At 41.5% G+C, this 17,754-nt stretch overlaps 1 protein-coding gene across 1 annotated transcript in view; it reads right to left on the bottom strand.

Moving 5' to 3' along the window:
• Positions 1 to 7,479, bottom strand: part of REC8 (REC8 meiotic recombination protein) — a 48,233-nt gene extending 40,754 nt beyond the window's left edge. The window contains exons 1-4 of the mRNA XM_032236627.1: positions 7,424 to 7,479; positions 7,240 to 7,308; positions 3,664 to 3,806; positions 1,390 to 1,465 (exon numbers count right to left, since the gene is read on the bottom strand). Coding sequence (XP_032092518.1) covers positions 1,390 to 1,465; positions 3,664 to 3,806; positions 7,240 to 7,308; positions 7,424 to 7,479 — 344 coding nt within the window. The remainder of the gene's footprint in view (positions 1 to 1,389; positions 1,466 to 3,663; positions 3,807 to 7,239; positions 7,309 to 7,423) is intronic.
• Between the last annotated feature and the right edge of the window lie 10,275 nt (positions 7,480 to 17,754).

Raw genomic sequence — 17,754 nt, 5'->3', positions numbered from 1 at the left:
ATATGTGTTTTCCGATGGTCTTAGGCGACCCCTGTGAAAGGCCCAAAGGGGTCCCGACCCACAGGTTGAGAACCACTGTACTAAATGGATATAATCTGTGATTTTATATACAATTGAAAGCGCGGACTATGGAAAGGATGCACAAAAGGCTTGTAACCAAATGACAGACATGTTGTATGTAATTGAAGAGGGTTTAATGTTTCATGTTTTCAGGGACGTGCAGTCAGGGGAGGCAGGGGAGGCAGAGCCTCACCACTGTCATCGTGAAAAGAAAAGAAAATGTAAAAGGAAAAAGGTAAGAGCTGAGGTCAGGCTGAGCTAGTTGCTCCCAGAGTCACCGTGGATGACTCTGCTTAGTGCTTAACTGTTTAAAAAAGCCTCTAAAAAAGTGCCCTCTACTGGAGGCAGCAGGAGAACGACGTGCCTCATCTAGTCTGACTATTTATGATCACTCGAGCAGAGTTAAGCAAGGGTTAAAAGCCAAAAAATTCCTGACGTAGATGAGGCACGTCGTTCTCCTGCCTCCTCCTGGTTTCAATATAGTTTGAAATCCTGCAAGTAATAAATTAATTGAGATTAGGAATGATGTACATTGTTTAAGTTTTAATAATGATGGGAAGCTGAGTTCAATGTAGAGAGTTTATTGATTTTTCCCTTTTTTTTTCTTTTTTTCTTTTTTCTTTTTTTGTTCCTTTTTTTTTTCCCTTTATCTTTTATCTTTTAATTTTTAATCTATTTGGTTTCAATATACTCTAGACTGTGTTTGATAAAAAACTATGCCGGGCATGGGATCTGGGAAGTCGGAAGGGGGCTTGGGAGGGGGGTTTACTGGGGGGAGGGGGGGAGGGGGGAAATATAGTTTCAATTTCCAAAACAATAAGAACGCACTTGTATACTGCTGCTCTTTTTTCTTTTTTTTTCTCTTTTCCTTTTATTTTCCTTTTTCTTCTTCTTTTCTTTCAATTTTAGTATAAAATACAAATCGAATAGATTAATGAATAGTAGAAATACACCGAAGCGAGGAGTAGAGGGAAAGAAGAGGGAGGAGTAGAGAGGGAGTGAGAGGGGAATGTAAGGAGGGTGAGATGGAGGGAAGGGGAGAAAGGAATGTCTGAGGGGGAGGGGAAGTAGAAGAGGGGGATGCTGGAGGGAAGAAATGAAAGTTGGAGGGGGAGAAGAAAGGGTGTGTGGAGGATGAAGTGTCATGTTGGTTTTCTATAGTGGAATAGAAGATGAATTGTGTTTATTGTTTTTTTAATTGCACAGTATATAAGTGATTGTATAAAATGAAAATGAAAATGAAATAAAACAGTTAATAATAATAATTTAAAAAAAAACACCCCAAAATCCCACAGGCTTTTTAAATCCGGGAAGATGACAATCGCTCACTGTTCAAGATCGGTTAGATCGATCCTTATCTGTTGCTGGGCTCGGGTCAGGCGCTCCAAGGCGTGTTGGATTTCCTCTGAAAAGAGAGAAAGAATTCAGAACAATTCCAGACATGGAGATAATATTTCTCACTTCCTCAATCTAAGCAATCTTTGCAAAAAATAAAATAAAACACGTCATTTTTGGTGGTGCAGTTAGGCCTCGACGTGCCACGGCTCCTTTGAGGGAAAGTTCAAAGTTACAACAGGACTGAAAAAAAATGTGCCCATTGCTCACGCTTACGACCTCTGCTTGTGGGATCAAAATGGCAATGGACTCCTACTTACGACGGTCCCAGTGTTGCCAGGGTCACACGCGATCCCCTTTTGTGACCCTTCGGACGAGCAAAGTCCACAGGGAAGATAGATTCACTTAACAACCGGGTTACTAACTGGCCCACCGCAGCGATTCGCTTAGCGACTGTAGCAAGAAAGGTCGTAAAACGCGGCAAAAAAACCAACAACCCCTGAACCAGTGTCTCAGTTCACAACAGAAAAGTTGGGGTCGTCGGTGGTCGTAAGTCGAGGACTAACTACTTGTGAATTTTGGAAAACCCGGGAAGGAAAATAAAAGACAGAAATGGTTTTTATTCAAATCTCTTGATTTAACTCCTTCCAAATGTGTTGGGACGCAGCCATTAAAAACCACCAGGTGTCGTATTTTAGTTTAGAGAAATCTTTCTCACACTTGGCAACTTCAAGATGGGTGGACTTCAACTCCCAGAATTCCCCAGCCAGCATAACAGCATAGCTGGCTGGGGAATTCTGGGAGTTGAAGTCCACCCATCTTGAAGTTGCTGAAGTTGCAAAACACTTAACTTACAGAATCTGGTAGTATCTTATCCTCATCATCCTCAGAGGTGGATTGCTTCCGGTTTGACCCGGTTCGGCCGAACCAGTAGTGGCGGCGGCGGGAGGCTCCGCCTACCCGCCCGGATGCTTCTGCGCATACACTAAGTAGTAAACCGGTTAGCAACTCACCCCTGATCATTATCATCTTTTAACGACCCATAATCCCTTGTGGGCAACTGAATGAAGCTGGCAGAGGTTTTAATGGCCAGATGCCCTTCCTGTCACCAATGAGGAGTTTTGTTCAGCAGATATATTCTCAGTGTGCCCAGAGAGAGAAATATCTCCCTCTACCTAGGATTGAACTCACAGCCTCCCGAGCGTGAGATGAGAGCTAATCTGGTAGCATCGAGCAATTTCTGCGAGATGCATCTGATAAGTAAAGTGAAGCTTTCAAAATCTGTTTTCTTTTTAATTTAAGGATCATTTTTTAAAATTTTTTTATTGATTCATCTAATTTATTTAAGCAGCAACAGGTGGAAATTGATAAAGGAGAGAAGCAACTTAGAACTAAGGAGAAATTTCCTGACAGTTAGAACAATTAACCCCGTGGAACAGAAGTTGCCACCAGAAGTTGTGAATGCCCCAACACTGGAAGTTTTGAAGAAGAAATTCGACAACCATTTGTCTGGAATGTTGTAGGGTTTCCTACCTGAGAATGGGGTTGGACTAGAAGACCTCCAAGGTCCCTTCCAACTCTGTTATTCTCATTCTGTTTGGTGGGAAAGATGCCGCCAGATGCTATTTGGAGACCCAGCTCCCCAATCACAACCATCCTCTGAAGTGAATTCAAAATATCCCTTTATTAGGAGTTTAGGAGGGTCTCTCTCTCTCTCTCTCCATCCATCCAGAAGATGAATAGTTGCCTGCTATATCCATTCGTCAAGCCTGATTAGGAGGCTCAGTCGCTAAGACACTGAGCTTGTCGATCAGAAAGGTCGGCAGTTTGGCGGTTCGAATCCCTTAGTACAGGTCTCCTGCGTGAGCAGGGGATTGGACTAGATGACCTCCAAGGTCCCTTCCAACTGTGATACTCTTTACTGTTTATCTCCGCCCCCTGCCTTTTATCCCCAGAGCTACGGTGGGGCTTTGCTAGCAGCAATGGCTCTTTTGTCCCAAGAACTGGCCCATAGATTTCCACTGCTCTCCTCTCCTCTGCCTTCCCCGTATCCGCGCGTCAGGCACAGGACCCAGATGTTCCTCCTCTTCTTCTTCATCATTAGCCACCTCCAGACCTGGGGGCTGTTGGCTCTCCACCTGAGGGCTGACGATTGGCCCAGGCTCCTCTCCCCCTCCCTCCCTCCCTCCCTCCCTCCCTCCTTCTCTCTCTTCTGCCAGCTCCATTCCCTCTTCCCCCTCGGAGTCTCAGGGACAGCTGGAAACCTACCGACGAGATATTGACATTGGCGACTGTAAACCAAGATCACGCCGTATTGTAGCTGAGCAGAGAGGTAGAGAGAGAATCTTGGGCGGGGTGATCCAGGAACTGGTGGTGGGACACGAACCAGGATGTAAGCCAAGATCTCCTCACTGTAAAGAAAAGGAAATACAGATAGTTTTTTTTATCAAAAAAACATTTCGGAAGCAGTAGAAGGCAGCTTCCAAGATCTGCAAGCGGGCATCACGCCCTGCCCAGAGGCAGGGGGCATATCATGCATCGCAACGATCACTTGGAGATGGGTGATACTTCCAGTGTAATCTACTGGATCCCTTGCATGGATTGCCCCTGTGGCTATGTAGGACAGACAGGGAGGAAGCTAAACATCGAATTGCAAGAACACAAGTAAGAGGTCAGACCCGAGCTCATTGGTAGCTTCGCTTTGCAACGAACAAGGACATACATTCATTTTTGCAGCTATTCAGATTGTTGGCTGAGCAGATACAAAAACAGCCAGGAAAATGATTGAAGCCTGGGAAACGGGCCCCTTGTTCCATCAATAGAAGCATTGATTTACCACCAATTTACCAAGTAGTTAGGAGTCTAGGACTTGGCAGCACAACGACTTAATAACTACCCACCAACAGCCCAATCAACAACTCAAAAAACACACACACACAACCAGGCAACCACATAAATACTATGCATTGAATAGCCCAAAGCACACATTCTTGTGAGAAAGAAGTTCTTGGAGGATGGGGATCCAGCAGGAGTCCGAAAGCTCAGAAAACCAAACCTCTGGTCCCAGTGACCGACCCAGATTGGATCCCACAATACAGGTAGTCCTCAACTTACAACCGTTCACTTAGCGACCATTCTAAGTTACAATGGCCCTGAAAAAGTGACTTTAGGACTGGTTTTCATACTTCAAAATTTAGGCCCTTGGTAACTGGCATGTCTAAAGGGATGCAATGGCTCGGTGGCTAAGATGCTGAGCTTGTCGCTCAAAAAGGTCGGCAGTTTGGCGGCTTCGAATCCCTAGCACCGCTTAATGGAGTGAGCTCCCGTTACTTTTTCCAGCTTCTGCCAACCTAGCATTGAAAGCACGTTAAAAAAGGCGAGTAGAAAAATGGGAACCACCTTTATTTTATCCTTTCTTTTCAAAGTCAATCTGCTCATCTCTGCACAGTTTAGAATTTTTTTTATTATCTCCTCTTCTGTTGGTACCTTAATATTGGCAGCCTTCCTACAGACTGTACAGTTATAGAGACTAATTTGATTTTGAATTTAACAATGGCAGCAAGACTGTTGGTGGCGCAGTACTGGGAGAAGGAAGAATTGCCTACAATTCAAGAATGGACGTTAAAAGTAACAAACTTAGCAGAGATGGCTAAAATATCAGCATATCTCAAGGATCACTCAGATGAGAAATATAAACTGGAGTGGAGAAGATGGACTGATTACATTCAAAATAAATATGGGACTAAGAAACTCCAGATAGCTTATGAATGAATGAGCAAGGAATGTCACAACTTATCTAAAGTTAGCCTTACAAAAGGGGAATTAAGGTTCAAGTGAGGGATGATGCTAAAGTTAGTTAATTTATTGTAGTATATGGTTGCTAAATGTTTATACCCTGTATTTGCTCTGGGAGGTTGTGTGGGGGGGAGGGGATGTGGGGTTGGCGGGGGGGAGGGAGGGAAGGTATATAATTGTAAAACTCTTTAAAACTTTTAATGAAAAAAAATATTGGCAGCCTTCCAATATTTGAGGGGCTGCCACAGAGAGGAGGGGGATGGATGGATGGATGGATGGAGAGAGAGACAATAGGTAGATGATGGAGATATGGATGTGGATGGAGAGAGGGGGGGAGAGGGAGAAGTAGGTAGGTAGGTAAATGGATAGATGGATAGATGGATAGATGGATAGATGGATAGATGGATAGATGGATAGATGGATAGATGGATAGATGGATAGATGGATAGATGGATAGATGGATAGATGGATAGATGGATAGATGGATAGATGGATAGATGGATAGATGGATGGAGAGAGAGATGATAAATGATAGATGGATAGATGGATAGATAGATGGATAGATGGATGGAGAGAGAGATGATAAATGATAGATGGATAGATGGATAGATAGATGGATAGATGGATAATGGATGGAGATAGGTAGGTAGGTAGAATAACTTTATTGACACTTTAAATGTATACTAATCAGCATACATTTAAATGAGATTTTAGCTGTTCCAGCTCTCAAATATATATATACTGCATAGATAGATAGCTAGATAGCTAGATAGCTAGATAGCTAGATGGATGGATGGATGGATGGATGGATGGATGGATGGATGGATGGATGGATGGATGGATGGATGGATGCTTGGATGGATGGATGGATGGATGCTTGGATGGATGGATGGATGGATGGATGGATGGATGGACGGACGGACGGAGAGAGAGACAATAGGTAGATGATGAGATATGGATATGGATGGAGAGAGAGGGGGGGGAGAGGGAGAGGTAGGTAGGTAAATGGATGGATAGATGGATAGATGGATAGATGGATAGATGGATAGATGGATAGATGGATAGATGGATAGATGGATAGATGGATAGATGGATAGATGGATAGATGGATAGATGGATAGATAGATAGATGGATGGAGAGAGAGATGATAAATGATAGATGGATAGATGGATAGATAGATGGATAGATGGATAATGAATGGAGATAGGTAGGTAGGTAGGTAGAATAACTTTATTGACACTTTAAATGTACACTAATCAGCATACATTTAAATGAGATTTTAGCTGTTCCAGCTCTCAAATATATATATATACTGCATTAACATGACAAAATAGTAAATAAAAATTATGCATATGCCCACATATATGACACATGAATCACCATTCATAACCTTCCCAGCTGGTGTCCAACAAGCAAAATCAATGAGGGAAGCCAGCTACTCTTAAAACTGCACGATTCACTTAACAACTGCAGTGACTCACTTAACGACTTTGGCAAGAAGAGGATAGCAAAATGGGACGCAACTCATTTAACAACTGCTTGGCTTAGCGAAGGAAATGTTGGTCTCCACTGTGGTCGTAAGTCGAGGACTGCTTATATACTGAACCCACCCTCTTCAAATAAATATTAATAATTACAGTTCATTTAGTGACAATTCAAAGTTACTAATATAATTTTTTTTAAAAATGGCTTATGACCGTTTTTCACACTTAATGACCACTGCAGCATCATGTGACCAACAATTGATGCTTGCAATGTCCAGGGATCATGTGATTCTCTTTTGTGACATGGGGGAGGGAATGGGGGGAGCAAGATTCACTTAGCAACCGTGTTACTCACTTAACCACTGCAGTGATTCACTTAACAACCGTGGCAAGAGAAGTCGTAAAGCGGGGCAAAATTCGCTTAACATTTTTTTCCCCACTTGGCAACGAAAAAAATCGGGCTTGATTTTGGTCGTAAAGTCGAGCTATAATAATAATAAAAATACTTTATCCACCCAGCAGATCTCAGTTCCTCTTTTTTTAGGGAATTCAACCCTCACTTACCATGTTTGGGGAACGTTGACTTTTAGGTATTCTCGTTTTAGGAGTTTTGAGGCTCCGGTGGCTGCCAACCTGCGGGATAGATGACATGATCAATCGATGGGGTGGGCGATTAAGACCCCCGAACCCATGTGCCACCCTGTAGTTACTGCACCCAAGAGCCCAATTTCCAAGAAAGCCAAATTACCAAATTGTAGCAAAGCATCCGGTATGACGTTGCAGAACGTTGGGATAGTAAAACATGATGGAATCGGTGTCTTATTATTTTTTATTTTAAGAGGAAGAGGAAGAAAAACTTTTAGAAATTGTAAAAAATAAATAAATAATAATAATAAATGGATGGGCCTTTGTGCTTTCCTCTAAAGAACTCCCCCCCTTTTTTTTTCCAGAGAAGAAAGCTATATTCTATATATTGTATTATTTTATTTGCGTAGTGATTCAAAATCCACTACGAGGCGGATAAATTGAAGTTTTTCTTGAACTCGGAAATCAAGGTTTGATTTGAGACCGCATCAAATTGAAGGCAGTTTTTTTTTTCTTCCCCATAAAATTACTTCATTGTGAATTAAGACTTTACATCGACATTTATATGTCAATGTAAAGCGGAGTTATGGAGTTTTTAAAAAAAAACAACGCTTTTAAATTAAAAGGGCTATAAACAATTAGCAGGATTTTACTGAGAAATGTTTCTGCCTCTGTTAGTGACCGTATTAATTAAAATAGCCCAAGAAGGCAACTAATTATTGTATAAGGAAGGAAACCTGAAGCTTAATTGATCATACCATCAAAAATAAATCTTATTATATTAATTGTAAGAACTAAATGAGGATAAAGAATTAAGAATTTTTAAGAATTGCGGTGCTGGTAAAACGAATGGAGCAATTGGAGACAATTAATTAACACCAACTGAACAAAGCTCATTAATAAGGCACAAATGATTGAATTGGGGGGGAAAAACCCAGATTAATAGAACCCCAAAATTCAAATTTTGTGTGGGGGGAAAAACCCAGAAAAAAATTGCAGTTCAAAAATGGAAAAGGCAGATTATCCCAAGAACAGCAATTAAGGAGGGGTTAATTAGTGCCTGGAAATGTATTAGGCTGTTTTAACTGGAGTTAAAAACCAATAAATTTGGAGCTTTGGACCAATTATTGCTAATTATTGCAATTATTGAGAAGTGCGGTGGAAAAATGAATAAAGAGAAAGACAAGGAAAAAGTTAAGCTATCCCCAAAATGGGGAAACTGGTTGGTGAGTAGGTTTTTTTAAAAAAAGTAATTAATTAACTGGAATTAAGGTTTGCATTCCAATTAATTCTTGCATTCAATTAATTAATTCCAATTAATTCTTGCAAATCAAGCCTCTAACATCCCCTCAGGGTATCCTAGGCATCAAATGAAACAGGTATCAGTTTTGAGTCTAAAATAACAGCTTTGGACCAATCATTGTTGCTTTCCAAAGCTCTGGCCAATAAGAATCTCTCCCTCCTTTAATGGCTCAGCCAATCCCGGCGTGGAGAAAGAGGTGAAGGGAAACTCTTCTTCCAGCCTGGAGACAGACGTTAGTTCTCTCATTCCAACCAATCGCATTTCTGTATTCTCTCTTCTGCCCCCCTCTGCTCTGTGGGCAATTGAGTAGCCCCACGCTCCTGATTGGATGGAGCCCGATACCTGCTGTCATCCCGGCTTCTTTTGGGAGGTTGGACCAATAAGAAGGCTCTCTCTGGAGCGGTAGCCCAATCAAATCTCATCTCTTCGGTGCTCCGATGGTAGAAATGCCACTCAGCCTCTCTTGCCCAGGTTCTTTCCCCAAGGCTTGTTCACCCACCCACTTGCTAAGCTTGACCAATGAGATGAAAGAGCTCGGGAGGAAAACCAACCAATCACCAGCACAGTGATTTTGCCCCACCTATTTTCCCTGGAGGGTTTACTTAACCCCAGAGATTATTAATTAATATCCTGACTTTGTTATATATTTTATAAAAATAATATATACCATGTTTCCCTGAAATGCGTCTTTGGGGCTCGCTCTATCTATCTATCTATATCTATCTATCTATCTATCTATCTATCTATCTATCTATCTATCTATCTATCTATCTATCTATCATCTATCTATATATATAACTAGTTTTCTTGGGTAAGGTGGGACTAGAACTCCCCGTCTCCTGGTGATTGGCCTAAAGTCATCCAAGTAGTTTTCATGGCTAAGAAGGGACTAGAACTCCCTGTCCCCTGGTGATTGGCCTAAAGTCATCCATGTAGCTTTCATGGGTTAAAGTGGGACTACAATTCCCAGTCTCTCGGTGGTTGGCCCAAAGTCACCCAGGTAGCTTTCATGGGTTAAGACGAGACTAGAACTCCCAGTCTCCTGGTGATTGGCCCAAGTCATCCAGGTAGTTTTCATGGGTTAAGATGGGACTAGAATTCCCAGTCTCCTGGTGATTGGCCCAAAGTCATCCAGGTAGTTTTCATGGGTTAAGACGGACTAAAATTCCCAGTCTCCTGGTGATTGGCCCAAAGTCAGCCAGGTAGGTTTCATGGGTTAAGACGGGACTAGAACTCCCAGTCTCCTGGTGATGGGCCCAAAGTCACCCAGGTAGGTTTCATGGGTTAAGACGGGACTAGAACTCCCAGTCTCCTGGTGATGGGCCCAAAGTCACCCAGGTAGGTTTCATGGGTTAAGACGGGACTAGAACTCCCAGTGTCCTGGTGATGGGCCCAAAGTCACCCAGGTAGGTTTCATGGGTTAAGACGGGACTAGAACTCCCAGTGTCCTGGTGATTGGCCCAAAGTCACCCAGGTAGCTTTCATGGGTTAAGACGAGACTAGAACTCCCAGTCTCCTGGTGATTGGCCCAAGTCGTCCAGGTAGTTTTCATGGGTTAAGATGGGACTAGAATTCCCAGTCTCCTGGTGATTGCCCCAAAGTCACCCAGGTAACTTTCATAGGTTAAGACGGGACTAGAACTCCCAGTCTCCTGGTGATTGGCCCAAAGTCACCCAGGTAGCTTTCATGGGTTAAGATGGGACTAGAATTCCCAATCTCCTGGTGATTGGCCCAAAGTCACCCAGGTAGGTTTCATGGGTTAAAACAGGACTAGAACTCCCAGTCTCCTGGTGATTGGCCCAAAGTCATCCTGGTAGTTTTCATGGGCTAAGACGGGACTAGAACTCACTGTCTCCTGGTGATTGGCCCAAAGTCACCCAGGGGCCTTTTATGCCTAAGAAAGGACTAGAACTCACCCTCACCTGGTTTCTAGCCCAGTTAATGTAACTGATAACTACATATGTCTGTTGTTATGATTAATTACTATGACTTAAATAAACTTGCCATCAAATTCTCAGTGACGGTGGGCAGTTCGCAACGAAGAAAAATGACAATAAAACGAATTAAAAAAAAATAAAGATACATCAATACTCCCATCTGTTTACATCCTGATATTTCTTAGATTAAGAAAATAAATGAAATAAAACGGGAATGGGTTAAAAACCGTTATAACTACCTGCATGGAATTAGCAACCTAGTTTCATAGTAGGTAAGGCGAGATGAGCTATGGGAGATGAAAATATGTAAAGAGCTTTATCTATTTTTGTATCTTGTATTTTGTAAATCTTGCCTTTTTTATATAACTTTCAAATAAGGGAAAAAAAAGAAAAAAGAAAAAGAGAACCAGGTCATCCTCTGAAGAGGAGAATATGTAAACACAACAACGGTTAGAGTGGATGGAGGGAGGAGTAGAAGGAAAGATAGGAAGGAGAGGAGAAAGGAGAGGAATAGGAGAAAGGGAAAGGAAGAGGAAGAATGGGAGGGAATGTAAGAGTAGGAAAGAGGGGAGGAAGGGGAAGAAGAGGGGAAGGGTAAAGGGGAGGAAGGGGAAGGAGAGAAGGGAAAGGAGAGGAGGAAGGAAGGAAGGAAGGAGAGAAGAAAGAGAAGAAAGGGGGGTAGGAAGGAGGGAGGGAATGAGGGAGGGAAGCAAGGAGGGAAGGAAAGAGAGAAGGAGAGAAGAAAGGAGGGAAGGAAGGAGGGAATGTAGGAGAGAAGGAAGGGGGAAGGAAGGAGGAAAGGAAGGGGGAAAGGAAGGAGAGAAGGAGAAAAGAAAGGAGGGAAGGAAGGAGGGAAGGAGAGAAGGAGGGAGGGAAGGAAGGGGAGTAGGAGAGAAGAAACGAGGGAAGGAAAGAGGGAGGGAGGGAAGAAGAAGTAGGACCGTTGTAAGATAAGATGGATCTTCAAGTATATTGTCAACTGTAGGGAAAAATTGTTATAAATACATATTATTAATAACAGTTATGAGATCATATAATTGTGAATGTATATATGAAATTGATAAAATAAAATAAATTATTAAAAAAAAACAACCATTTCTCGCCACTTGGGTTCCCTGTCAGAGCAAAGAGCACAGAAAAATCCCAATTCTGCCGTTTACGTCCTTGTCCCCACAAAATGGGTTCTATATTACACGTCCCATCGTCCTGTATCAGGGGGATTGGGCTTGATGGGAATTGTAGTTTAACCCCACTGAAAAGATCCCGGTTTGGGGAAGAAGTCGAAAGACATTCCTTTGCAATGCCATTTGATTCATTGAGCAGAGATGAAGCCTCAATCGCGGCCACGAAATCACTAAATGTTTTTATTTGTGGCCAGTTTTTTTATTTTCGTTACTTTATACCAGTGGTGGGTTTCAAAAATTGTTGGAACCTACTCTGTGGGTGTGGCCTCCTTTGTGGGAGTGGCTTGCCACCCATGTGACCGGATGGGAGTAGCTTGCCGCCCATGTGACCGGATGGGAGTGGCTTGCCGCCCATGTGACCGGATATGAAATTATGAATTAGTACTTAGGTCAGTCCAAGTAGCTATTCAGAAGTTAGTGGTTAGAAGCAATCGTAAAGCAAGATATGGAATTAAAACCAGAAAATATTTTGTTGGCTATTTGAAAGGGAGTATAATATATATTTAATTTTACACATGTTAGCAGCTGCTGGAATTGTGTTTGCACAACAGTGGAAAAACAGAGATATGTAAATGAATAAATATTACAATGTGCAGGAATAAATAAATTGACAATTAAAATCAAGAAGGCTTTGAATACTTTTTCACGTGGGATTGGTTTTAGCAATTGCCAACTAACGGAAACAGACATTAGAAATCCAAAAGTATGAAAGAAAACACCAATTATGTAAGGAAAGGTCCCTAAAATGTGTAAGGAAATATTACTAGATCATTATTAATGCGTAGATAACTGCGGGACATTACACACCCACCAGTGGTGGGTTTCAAACAATTTTGGAACCTCTTCTGTAGGTGTGGCCTGCTTTCCGGGTCCACTGGTGGAACCTCTTGTAACCGGTTCGGTAGATTTGACGAACCGGTTCTACCGAATAGGTGCGAACTGGTAGGAACCCACCTCTGCTTTATACCTACAATTAATTTGATTTATTTTTCCAGGTCGATATGGGATATGGGCTCAATGAGCTGATTTCCTCAGAGCTTGCCCGGTGCAAATACCTCCGGAATGCTTCGGCCAAGGCCGAAGAAGTTTTAAATAACTTTGATCTTCCAGCGGATTCCGCAGGGATCAAAGGGGAAATAATTAGGGAGGATCGGTTGCCTAACAACCCCCGGGAGGACAAGCTGACCTCTCACCATGGCGATCCCACATTACCTGGAAATGGAACTTTGAACTATAAATAGCAGGCTGATATCACCTCGCTACCTTATTCCAGTAATTCGGAGTTGTTAAGCCATGTTGTTTTCAGTGATGATTGATCCCCAAAGACTGAGAGGGGGTGGGGTGGGTTTTTTTTTGCCTGGTGGGGTTAACCATTAGCCCAATTAATCACGCACCGTGAGTGAGATAAAATCAATTTAATTCTGCAGAATCAGCCTCTTGGGGTTTATTCCTATAGCAAGGGACTACAAGCAAAACTCTCCAGCATTTTTACACTTTGATCTGAGATTATCTATCCATCCATCCATCAATCCATCCATCCATCCATCCATTCATCTCTATCTATCTATCTATCTATCTATCTATCTATCTATCTATCTATCCATCCATCCATCCATCCATCTAGCCATCTATCTATCTATCTATCTATCTATCTATCTATCTATCTATCTATCTATCCCATCCATCCATCCATCCATCCATCCATCCATCCATCTAGCCATCTATCTATCTATCTATCTATCTATCTATCTATCTATCTATCCATCCATCCATCCATCCATCCATACCTATCTATCCATCCATCCATCCATCCATCCATCCATCCATCTAGCCATCTATCTATCTATCTATCTATCTATCTATCTATCTATCTATCTATCTATCTATCTATCTATCTATCTATCTATCTATCTAATCTATCTATCCATCCACCCACCCACCCATCCATCCATCCATCTAGCCATCTAGCCATCTATCTCCATCCATCCATTCATCCATCCATCCATCCATCCATCCATCTATCTCCATCCATTATCCATCTATCCATCTATCTCCATCCATCCATCCATCCACCCAGAATATATATTTGAGAGCTGGCACAGCTAAAATCTCATTTAAATGTATGCTGATTAGTATACATTTAAAGTGTCAATAAAGTTATTCTATCTACCTACCTATCTACCTACCTACTTATCTATCTATCTATCTCCATCCATCTATCCATCTATCCATCTAGCTATCCATCTATCATTTATCATCTCTATCTCCATCCATCTATTATCTATCTATCCATCCATCCATTTACCTACCTACCTCTCCCCCCTCTCTCTCCATCCATATCCATATCTCCATCCTCTACCTATTGTCTCTCTCCATCCATCCATCAATCCATCCCACTCCTCTCTGTGGCAGCCCCTCAAATATTGGAAGACTGCCAATATCAAGGTACCAACAGAAGAGGAGATAATTAAAAAAAAATTCTAAACTGTGCAGAGATGAACAGATTGACTTTGAAAATAAAGGATGAAGAGGAATTGGTGTACTTGAAGACATGGGGAAGATTTTATGAATGGTTAGAGAAAGACATACAGAAAAGAAAGTAAGGGGAAGATATGGAATCCATTAAGTAGAAAACTGGGGGAGAGGGGGGAAATAAGGAAGAAAATAACAATATATAAGTATATATTCAAAAGAAGGATACAAAGGGGGAAAAAAACCATAATCAAGATAGATTTGAGAAGGAAAGGGAACAAGAAATAATATTTAACTATTTTTGGGTTGGTGGAAATTCCACCCCAAGAAAATAAAAATCAAGAGCTGGAACTTACAACAATAGAAAAAGAAAGGAAGAGAGGAGGAGAGGAGATGAGATGAAGATGAGGGAAGGAAGATAGAGGAGAGGAAGATGAAAGGGAGAAAGAGAGAAAGAGAGAGAGAGAGGGTAGGAAGGGGAAGAGTGAGGAGTAGGGGAGAGGTAAGGGAAGAAGGAAAGGAGAGGAGGAAGGAAGGACGTAGAGAAGGGAGGGGGGGAGAAAAGAAAGGGAAAAGAAAGTGGTGTCAAATCAGGCAAGGGATGGTAAACAAATCAAATCAAATGTTGTGTCATAACCCTATTAAATGGAAGGACAAATGTGTAAGAACGGTGAATTTAAAAAAGAATAACAACTATGCGAATGTATACCTATAATTGTATATAGAGTACAAAAAATTAAAAATAAAAACTTTTCAAAACAAAATATTGGAAGACTGCTATCATGCCTCCCCTGGTCCTTCTCTTCTTTAGATTAACCATGCCCAGTTCCTGCAATAAACAGAAAGAGGAGCCAGCTGTGTGTAGCAGCTGCCCCCCCCTAAAAGCCAATGCAATCCTAGGCTGCATAAAGAGAGGGATGGAATCAAGATCATGTGAAGTGTTAATGCCACTTTATAATGCCTTGTTAAGGCCACATTTGGTCTTAATATTACATATTACATCCTGTTTTGGTTGCCACGATATCACAATGATGTGGAGACTCTAGAAAGAGTGCAGAGAAGAGCAACAAAGAGGATTAGGGGACTGGAGACTAAAACATATGAAGAACGGTTGCAGGAACTGGGGATGTCTAGTTTAATGAAAAGAAGGACCAGGGGAGACATGATAGCAGTCTTCCAATATCTCAGGGGTTGCCCCAAAGAAGAGGGAGTCAAGCTATTCTCCAAGGCACCTGAGGGCAGAACAAGAACCAATGGGTGGAAACTAATCAACGAGAGAAGCAACTTAGAACTGAGGAGGAATTTCCTGACAGTGAGAACAATTAATCAGTGGAACAGAAGTTGCCTCCAGAAGTTGTGAATGCTCCAACACTGGAAGTCTTTAAGAAGAGATTGGATATCCCTTTTGCCTGATGTGAGATAGGTGTTTCCTGCTTGAGCAGGGGGTTGGACTAGAAGACCTCCAAGGTCCCTTCCAAGTTTTAACTCTTATTATTCTGCAAATCATCAGCTGAAAATACAAGAAACTACCACAATCTGATTGTTTAGTGCTCCGATACTAACAACTCTTCAGTTCTTCCACCAATTCACTATATGTGTGTATGTGTGTATATATATATATATATATGTGTGCGTGTGTGTGTGTGTGTGTATACATACATACATACATACATACATACATATATATATAAAGTCACAACCCCTGGTATGCCCAAATATGGGAGGAAGATCACACTTCCACTCTCTGTCCTTCGGCTCGTCACAAGAGACCATCCAGACAGAAACCCAATATTTTTTACTGTTGCCTTTTTGTTACATTTGTTATATCTGTGCTGATAAATAAATAAAGGGAGACTAGTATAGATCTATTTCAAGCTATTTAGCTCTCATCAGCTAGCCATACCCTTACTGGGAATCGAACCTGTGCTGTATTGCCTCTTAGGCAGATGTGTTAACCACTGAGCTACAGAGCTCGACTCCTTATCAGCCAAGCCAGGGTGAAAGGTATATATTTAACACATCTGCCTAAGAGGCAATACAGCACAGGTTCGATTCCCAGTAAGGGTATGGCTAGCTGATGAGAGCTAAATAGCTTGAAATAGATCTATACTAGTCTCCCTTTATTTATTTATCAGCACAAATATAACATATATATACGTATATACGTACGTACGTACATACATACATACATACATACATACATACATACATACATACATAATTTGGGCAAGTTCGTTTGGCAAGCCACTGAAATTTTGAAAAGAAAAAACATTGTTCATTAATGAAGAAGAAATCTTGCAACGTTTTAGTTGCAAAGTTTTAACTGGAAAAATGACACGTCAGGGCCATTTCCTGAAAACATTCAAAAGTCTCAGTTTTAAAATGAGTCAAAAGGGTGGTTAGGTTTTTTTTTTTTTAGTTTCCTCTTTTGGTGACAAATGATATGCAATCAAAAAACAAAACAAAATTAATGTGAGAAATGGTTACTTTCTGAGTTGCCACATCACTAATTACTAGCATGTTAGGAAGACAATGTTCTTAAATTGTTGTGTTCCTAGAAATATCTATATATCTAAAAACGGCGATTTATTTATTTTATTTTATTTTTATTTATTTAAAATTTATTTATGGGTTTGTGTGTATGTTCCAGCATAACTCTGGAACGCCTTGAGTAATTTCAACTAAACTTGGAAAAACAGACGATTTACTCTCTGGAAACAAATACTGTGGGAGTAAGACACCCCTAACACTCCTCGCGGTGTTTGTGTGTGTTCTGTTAAGATGCAGCCTGTTGTGCCTTAAAATGGCTTTTACCGTACTGCTGTAAAATGGCTTCTATTGTAGAGAGTAGTGGATTTGCCATGGTAACGACTTCACAGTACTCCACAAGGGGGGGGGGGCTTCCTTTGGTAAGGGGGAAAATCCAACATTAGATATTTTGATTGGTCCGGGATTATTTTTGAGGACAAATGTTTGACTCAACGGCAGAAATTTGGGGCTAATGGCGGTCGTAAGAACACAACTTCGGAAGTTGTGGGAGCTTCATCCCTGGAGGCTTTCAAGAAGAGACTGGACTGCCCTCTGTCAGAAATGGTATGGGGCCTCCTGCTTGAGTGGGGAGGGGGGGTTGGACTAAATGACCTCTGAGGTCCCTTCCAAGTCTGTTTATCTGCAAATCTGTAAAACTAGCTGTAAGTTCAGTCTCAAAATAACCCCCATTTTGAAGATTCATCCATCAGACACAAGATTATACCACGGCTTTCTCTAACACTTTATTAATTCGGAAAAATATTTTTTGTACACAGTAAAATGTCTGGTTAGATTAGGTAGATTTTAGAGTCAGGTAAAGTGCAAACAGTATATAAAGTGACATACAGGAAGGGAAGGAAGCAACAGATAATTTGCAAAAAGGTGGCGGGCGAAGACATTTCCCCCACCGTATCTCAGCTAGGAAAAGCAGAATTCGGCAAGACGGTCGGTCGGACTACGGAAAGACGTTCCACTCCTCGTTGCCAAATGTAAACAGACGGTCCCAAAATTCGCTTTTCTCTCTCTCTCTCTCTCTCTTTTTGGCGTATTTTAGTGTTTCCCTCTGAAC

The sequence above is a fragment of the Thamnophis elegans genome, chromosome Z (assembly GCF_009769535.1).
Source record: "Thamnophis elegans isolate rThaEle1 chromosome Z, rThaEle1.pri, whole genome shotgun sequence".
In the NCBI taxonomy this organism is placed as follows: domain Eukaryota; kingdom Metazoa; phylum Chordata; class Lepidosauria; order Squamata; family Colubridae; genus Thamnophis; species Thamnophis elegans.
Note: the sequence above shows the minus strand (reverse complement) of the source record. Positions and strands in the feature narration are given on the sequence as shown.